General features: G+C 38.9%; 1 protein-coding gene across 1 annotated transcript; it reads left to right on the forward strand.

Moving 5' to 3' along the window:
• Window positions 1-256: 256 nt before the first annotated feature.
• On the forward strand, window positions 257-7,297 carry LOC115094418 (phytanoyl-CoA dioxygenase-like). The gene is made up of 6 exons (XM_029607448.1): window positions 257-435; window positions 993-1,209; window positions 3,613-3,704; window positions 4,126-4,265; window positions 5,190-5,294; window positions 6,802-7,297. The coding sequence occupies exons 1-6, from the start codon at window positions 306-308 to the stop codon at window positions 6,907-6,909; spliced, it is 792 nt and encodes a 263-aa protein (XP_029463308.1). The 5' UTR covers window positions 257-305; the 3' UTR covers window positions 6,910-7,297.
• Window positions 7,298-8,243: the final 946 nt, after the last annotated feature.

Here is an 8,243-nt window from a genome sequence, read left to right on the forward strand (position 1 = left end):
TAAATGTATTTGTGATCATTTGACTTCCTGCTATAAAGTGAAACCAGGCAGAGTAACTTTAGCGTTATGAAATGCAGAAATCAATACCACCTTCAATCAACATCATGCACTAAAGCTCTTCTCAGGAATGAAGGAAATTTAAAATGAAAACAAAATATCTGAAGACCTGAGTCACTGGAAAGGAGGCAGGAAGATTAGCTCTGAAATTGTATATAAGGGTCCTTTATCAAGGGCAGTAGCAGAAGCACCATAGAAAGCAAGAACCAACGATTCCTCCTAAAGTCAAAGAACTCTCATTCACTACAATGAAGGTTGATGCTCAGCAGATGAAGTCGTTCTACGACACACAGGGTTTCCTTACGGAAGTCCACGTCCTAGACAAGGAAGAGCTGGAGCAGGCAAAAAAAACGTTCGAAAAACTGGAGCAGAAATTTGGTAAGTTTTTATAGATCAGGCACGAACAACAGGCTCGGGCCCTAGCAGGTTTTTTTTTTCCTTCCAGAGGAATATTCTTTGAATTAGTTCATTATCGAAGTTAGAGATATGAAGGGAAACGGACACAGCGATAGCCATTTTGTAAATTCTCATTCCAGTTTTAACAAAACCACAATATTTTCTTCCAGAAGGTGGCTTTAGAAATAACCAGGTCTAGTCTTCCGCTCCGTAACTTACAGCACTTGGTCCCTCGCACCTGCAAAACATTTAAAATGTTGCTTCAAAGGACAGGCACTGCTGCTTTATAAGAGCAAGGCAAACCTTTCCAGCACATTTTTTCCTGTCATGAAAATATCTGGTTTCAATATTTATGAATAATTTTAATTCAAGACATATCGTGTCAGATATCACAGTTTAATTAGAAAAACTGTGATCTCACCTAGAGAAGCAGCAATCAGTGGTGGGATTTTAAAACGATACAGCAAAGCCATTATGAATTTTCCATTCAATGAAAATGTTTGTGTGACACCAACAATTTATTTTAATATGCATTGTAGGGAAGGAGTACACTCAATATAGCCTCCATAATATTCATCTGGAGCATGAATGGGTAATGAAATTAGCAGCTCATCCTCGTGCACTGGAAGCCATGACAGCCGTCCTGGGACCCAACCTTATTCTCCTGGACTCGCGATTCATCTGTAAATACCCATCTTCTGATGTTCCTCACAAAGGCAACACAGTCCCTTACGTAGCCTGGCACCAGGACATCAAGTAAGGAGATGCATTATTTAATGAAATTAATAAAGTAAACTAAGCTAAACCCTTCTTTTGTAAGTGCATTCGGAATACGCTCAAGACATGTAAAATATAAACGTAACTTGTCAATATTGTTTCAAAAAGTGATAAGAAAATAACATGGGGTAGATATAGACAACATAAACTAGCACTGCAGGCTACAGGATAGCCAGGTTGACACCAAACAGGTTAAAACTCTTCATACATTAACTAGGTCTATGCCAGCAGGTGATGGTCAGATACTAACCTAAGCAACCAGATGTTCAGAAACTGCCTTACTAGTTTTGGTAGCTGTTTAGATTATTACAAAGATTTGAGCTAAAACATGGGGTGGGTGGGCTACTAGGTGTTATATTAATGAGGAAAATTCTAAGCTCATCTATTCAGGATAGTAGAAAAACAAAGATGAAGAAACCAAAATCTGATTTGGATAAGAAGCCATGCCCTACAGGAAGTCAAGATTCTATGGTTGGCAGCTGGGATATACTGTATCCTTAGCAATGCTGACCAGAATAATCATAGGCCAATTGGTATTTATCTAGCATCATCTAGTATGCCACTATATTACTTCTGCTAACGATTTACTCCAACCTCGATATTTCTCATTGTATTAGTTCACTTCCCTGTACCGTGCACTGTAACATAATGATTAATACATCCAGTCTTCAGGGCAAATGCTGAGACTTCTAATAAAGATATAATTAAGAATTTTAGTGGACAGACTAATTCCACAATTATAAACTGAAACTTGCAGGAGTAAAAAAAAAAGCATTTGGAAAGCAAATTGATATAATTGTCATTTTAAATTAGTAAGTGGTATAAAATGTGTGCGTTTTATGATTTATTAAACCCTAATGCTTCAGAATTGCTTTAAGAATCAGAAGTTAAATCTTCGCTGTAGGACAGTAGTTTTGATGTAAAGTAATAGTTTCATTAATGTCACTGTTTCAAGGGAAAGAGAGCAAAAGAAAGAATCAATCATATTCTAAACCAAGTAATTATAATTGTTTAGAAATTTAATATACAAATTACATGAATACCAATACTGCCACTAAATGCATATTTACACACATAAGGGAGCTGCTATTCTTAAAATAATATGTAGCATGCAATTATATAATAGAGGCATCTTAATGTATAACATTTGAAGGACTTTATGTATGGTAGAGTATCCTATGCCATTGTAAATAATTAACAATAGACATAATTTCTAATTAGAAGAGTTCAGGAGGTGAAACCACCGCACTATGAGCTTGTCCTGACAGAGATCATAGAAGGGAACACTGTTGGGAATGAGTTCATTTAATATAGCGATACTCGCTGTGTACTGTGTGGAGAGAGAACAACCAACTTACTATGGTTCACCAAACCATGACAGCATATATGACTTTTCTGAACTGCTAACCAAGCAAGTTGACTATGACAGTGTGGATAGCTGACAAGTCCAAGAGCTTAAATGAGTGAGATTTGGTGACGTTAAGAAATTACAATGGGCTAATTCTGACTCATGAAGACTTCATTAAATTATATATTGTGGCAACAACCATTGCTGTAGTCACCATTCCACTTCAGCCTGGGGTTTTATGATCAAAGCCAAAAAATGTGGTCACTGACTTGAGAGTTAAGTTTGATGCCAAGCTGTCTATGAATGATCACATTTCTTCCATTGTTAAGTCATGTTTTTATTTTTTTTTAAGATTGCTGTGCCAATTTGTTTTGTAAGCAAGAATGATTTTGTGGCATTGGTTCACTCTTTAATTCCTTTCGCGTAGACTATTGAGTGGCTTTTACGAAGAGGCAGATTAGGCCCCTTCAGCTAGTTTAAAGTACTGCCACAAATGTACAACATAACGATGCTGGCCACAGTGGGCAGGGTTGGACGGCATCGCTCCTGCCCTTTTCATCATAGAAACCCCACAGAGAGGGATAAGTGGGGTCTGGGAGGAAGTCCCAGGAGCCAGTATCTAGCTCTGTGACAGGGGAGTACAGGGTTCAGGAAAGTCCTGGATGGGCGAGGTGCTGCCAAATCGGCCTGGGCTTTGGGCTCCATTTTTACTTTGCGGCGAGGAATCTGAGAGGCCCAGGAATTGCCCCAGCTGGGTCCGTCATGGCTCCTGGTACTTTCTTGAAGGTAGGAGAGGGGCCAGAAGGCTTCTTAGAAGCCTGCTTTGGCTTTTGTGGGGGAGGGGGCTTACACTAACCAAAAAAATATCCTGAAATTTTCCAGTATTTTCAGGAAAGGCCATTTTCAATTCATTTTATTTGGAATGAACTGAAAATGGCCTCATTTGTCCTCTTTTATCCATTCGGGTAAAACAAATGCACATCCCTAAATTCACATTACAGTTGTTTTCTTAATCCTTTTCTCCTTCTTTAAAGGTACTGGGGATTTGAAGGAGGCCCCGTGGCTTCAGTCTGGCTCGCTTTGGATGATGTAGATGCAGAAAATGGAGTCTTACAGGTTATACCAGGTACAGTAGCTTTCGGAATATTCTTGCAATTTTTTTTTTCTGAGAGCTATGGATAAAGAAAATGACTGATAGCAGGACAAATACTATTTTAGTTCTATATGGCTCTCTAGGAAAATACCATTTCATTATTTGATTGTAAATAAGAATCATTGAAAGAGCCCAATTGTACCTTTTTCATAAGAAAAATGTAATGAAAGCCTTAATCTTTCCTACAATTTGATCCTCAATGTAAAGTTGTATTCTCAGAGCTTTCATGGTTGATTTCAGCAGGACAGGAGACTTTAATCCCAGAGATTCTAAAAGGTAAACAGCCCAGAAAAAGGGTGAAAAGTCTATAGGCGAGTAAGATTTTGGAGGAAGGCAGGAAAAATCAAACTTGAAAATAAAGACTAACATGAATTTGAATCTCTTATCTCTACAGAAAGCCATAAGCAAGGCATTTTGGAGCATCAAATAGCTATGATTCCTGGGAACATGCTAACTGCCAACCAAGAGATCCCACGGCACCTAGTGGAGGCAGAGAAGGCTGTTGAGTGCCCACTCAAAGCTGGGCAAATGTCGGTCAGTAGACAATTTATCATTAAAGTCAGATAATGAGTAAATATATAAACCAAGCTTTTTTCTGATAAAAGATACCACTTGGTAACAAAATGGAAAACTATGTGCCAATGACAAAATAGTTTTCTAAATTTACTACGTCTGAAACCAACTAGTAATTACATTAGACATGATCACTGATCGAGAAAGGTTTTCTCTCTGGGGCTGATGAAATACAGTGGGCTCAGCCAAGCTCACTGTATAACCTGCAGTTGGAAACGGGTTGTAGAGGCACTAACTAATCCCCTTATGCAATAAGGACCCTCACGACTCCCACAAGACTTGTCAAAAGTCCCTGGTGGTCCAGCGGGGGTCCGGGAGCAACCTCCTGCACTCGGGCCGTCGGTTGCCAGTATTCAAAACGCCGCCGATAGCCTTTGCCCTTACTATGTCACAGGAGCTACTGGTGCCATTGGTCGGCCCCTGTGACATAGTGAGGGTGCCAGCCATCCATTGCTCCCACCATATGACAGGGGCCGACCAATGGCACTGGTAGCCCCTGTGACATATATCGGTGCCATTTTGAATACCAACAGCCAATGGCGTGAGTGCAGTAGATGGCTCCCAAACCCCCGCTGGACCACCAGGGAGTTTTGGTAAGTCTTGGGGGGGGTCAGAAGGGTGGGGGGTTTGTTTAAATTCGCTCCTTTAGCTGGCCGAATAATTCAGTGAAGATTTGTTGTATTCGTGGGGAATCGCGATACGTTTCGCTTCCCCACAAATATAACGAATATGGCCGTATACGTTGCGGATTACCAATACGTTGCAAACGAATGCACACCCCTAATAGGCAACTGACATCAATTCTGTCTCATAAAACAGTGAAGAATTAAAGTGATTTACCCCACCCACATTTTATCCTGCAATGCTCCTATTCTTTCTCTTCAGATTCATGATGGACTGACAGTTCATGCCAGTGAACCAAACATGTCCAGTAGGAGAAGATGTGGATTTGTCATTCGATACGTGCCCACTACTGCCTACCCTGTACAGGTCTGTTTATAGCTCATTATTATTAATAAAGTAGCATGAGGTCAATATACTAAATTGAGTTAATGGAAATGCAAGCGTTACTGTGTCTTTCAGTGTCTGCAAAATCTGTCACAAGCAGTAAACAACTTGTTAACAGGTTGTGAACAAACTAGCTTGCATTAATGTTAACACAAAATCTATGAAATAATGAATTGTAAAAAAATGGAAAATAGCACAGTATCTATTAGCACAGTGAAAAATGTGTATTAAAACATATAAAACATAACAAAAATAACTATGTTTCTATATGTAAAAATGCATTAATGCACTTGAGTTGTAATTGTTTCTGTTACCATCTATGTTAATGCACATACTTTTATGTGTATATTTTACCTTCTATGGTAAACTGCATGTCATCATTTGTATATCATTAATATCATCCTTTAAAACACAGATAAAAACATCATGTTTATGTACATCAATGGCCAGTGTTAACGTCGGTTTTTGCCTTACTAAGTAATTACCATATCCAAAGAATCAAATATTTAGAAGGAAGGACACATAGATCTTCTCACACTAGTTATACTGAGTTATGCCTGAACAGAGCATTTCAGAAGGTTATGTGATAGACTAAATAGTAATTATATAGGAATTAATTGCCTTCTCATGACTTGTGACAAAGACACAATGAAAGAGAGAGATGGAGTGGAATATTAGTGGAGATTACACTTTGCCTGGCCAAGGACCCCATAGATGCTGAATTTTTATTTCTATTATTATTTATTTGGGGAAAATAGCCTTAGTAAATCAGATCCTAGAAGAAGTACTATGGATTAAGGCCAGGAACATGTTAACTTCTTGGCCTCTGGTCCATGGAGTTCTTTCATTAGTAGATCCAATTATTGTTAAGGTCACACAAAAGAACAGAATTTATGAAAACAATTGTTAAGTTCCTCCAAAACAACACATCCAGCTGCCCCTCCCTCAAAATTCTTTAAATATGCAGGCCATGGATTTTGTAAAGGCAGGCCAGTGAGATTGTAATCCAAACCATAATCTGGGGATTTCCTACAAGGTAGGGGTGAATGGATCACAGTCTAAGATCAGAGAGAAAGGATCCAATAACAATAACAAGGTCTCCAATACGAGACTAATTTGAAATAGTAAATAAACAGAGCAAGAAAATATGAACAGGGCTAGGTTAACCTGAACAGGCAGAAGCCCCATTTTGCTTATTCCCTCTGCTTTGTATCTCTAGATAAAGAGAGACTACAAATCCCAGAATGTAATCCCATGAAAGTTAAGAAAAAAGCATTGGCAGAGTCAGGATACCAATAACTGACTAATTTGGAAGTAAAACCAAAATAAAGTTAACTACTATTGTGCCTATAAACCATGTTACTGTAACTTTGTTTAGTAAACATTCACTTTTCAGCCCACAAACACCATTATTGTGTTTCTGAAGGTTTCCCATGTTACTCTTTTGACTCATGGAGTTGTGCTTTTTTTTTTTTTTTTCCTATTTCAGGACCCTGAACGTCCTCGTACTTTCCCAGCCACTGTACTGGTTGCCGGGACAGATGAATTCCAGCATTTTGCAGACCATGCCCCCAGTTCTTTTACCAAGATGTTCTGAGTCAGGACAGAGGCCTTTTGGTCTCAATCACCACTCTTGGGAGGAAGTTTAAACCTCCATGGTACAATGTGTCAGGGTTATTTTCTATGCAACATGCAGCCTGATTTTGGAAAGCATTTACACTTTAAAACTAGGTTCTACATGTACAAATGCACTTTACCCGTGTAAGTGTTTTTTGAAAATAACCTGCATTAATTGCACTTAATGCAGGTTTTTGGCTTTTGAAAATTGCTACAATAGCATGTTATATTTATATGTGTATTGCCTTTGAAAATTCACCTGATACTGTAGTTTGTGAGAAACTTGTATGCAATTCTACTAAAGAACCTGTTATTTATCACTTCAATTGTATTATAATGTATTCAAGAGCAATAAAGTGTCTAAACAATGTTATACATTTTTGCATTCTTCTCTATGGTCAGAGTATTGCAATGACAATAAAATTATGGAAACAACGTCCAGTAACATTAATTACAGAATGACTTCAAACACAAATCTTTTTCATATAAACCTATAAAAATAGAGATCCTATAAAAAAACAGTTTAGTATATTTATGCCCATATGATTCTGATTGGACATATACTTGCAATCTGTATTGAAAACACAAATCAGAATATGAAGCTTTTATAACAGGGGCCTATTTACAAAAGGAAGGCTGCATTTACCTGAGGGTACTTACTTTCTCCAATTAGGTCATATCTAACATTTTCCCCAGAGAAGCTGGAAAATCTCAAAAATAGGGTTCTAAAATGCAGCGAGTCCCCAGATATGCCTTTCCCACAATCCAATTGGATATCATAACTTTATGTGCAAGTCCAATGAGGTGCTAGAGGCCAGTGTTTCCCAATCAGTCTGCAGTGACACAAAGGTGTGCCTTCGGACCTGATCAGGTGTGTCACAGAGAAGTCACCACGGCCTGATGCTTTGATCCAGGCCAGCACCCGGGGTCTGCTCTCAGCATCTTGCAGCCTCTGAAACATCAAGGAGCTCTGTTCTGGGAACCTGCCTAATCATGCATTCCTCTTCTTCCTAACTACAGCATGAGCCCTAGAGTGGGGAAAGTAATTAATTAACTTATTTATTTATATGCTGCCTATTTGGCACTTCAAAGCAGATTGCATTCAGGTACTATAGGTATTTCCCTGACCCCAGAGGGCTCACAATTAATCGGCAACATGCAGGGCATGGATAGCTGGTCCTCGCTTTCTACAGCACACACATTGCACATAGCATCTCCTCCTTTTCTCCCTCCTGAGCCTCCTCTTTGGAATTATCTCCAGGCTGAGTGAGATGGGGAGAGGGGGCACTGAGCACTGGATGTGACTCATTCTGA

Source organism: Rhinatrema bivittatum, chromosome 6 (genome assembly GCF_901001135.1).
Source record: "Rhinatrema bivittatum chromosome 6, aRhiBiv1.1, whole genome shotgun sequence".
Taxonomy (NCBI): Eukaryota; Metazoa; Chordata; class Amphibia; order Gymnophiona; family Rhinatrematidae; genus Rhinatrema; species Rhinatrema bivittatum.

Excerpts from the sequence above, each read along its gene's own strand:
- LOC115094418 (XM_029607448.1), top strand. The coding sequence starts at position 306 with ATGAAGGTTGATGCTCAGCAGATGAAGTCGTTCTACGACACACAGGGT. Across the intron at positions 436-992 it reads AAAACTGGAGCAGAAATTTG|GGAAGGAGTACACTCAATAT; the intron begins GTAAGTTTTTAT and ends TATGCATTGTAG. Across the intron at positions 3,705-4,125 it reads AGTCTTACAGGTTATACCAG|AAAGCCATAAGCAAGGCATT; the intron begins GTACAGTAGCTT and ends TTATCTCTACAG.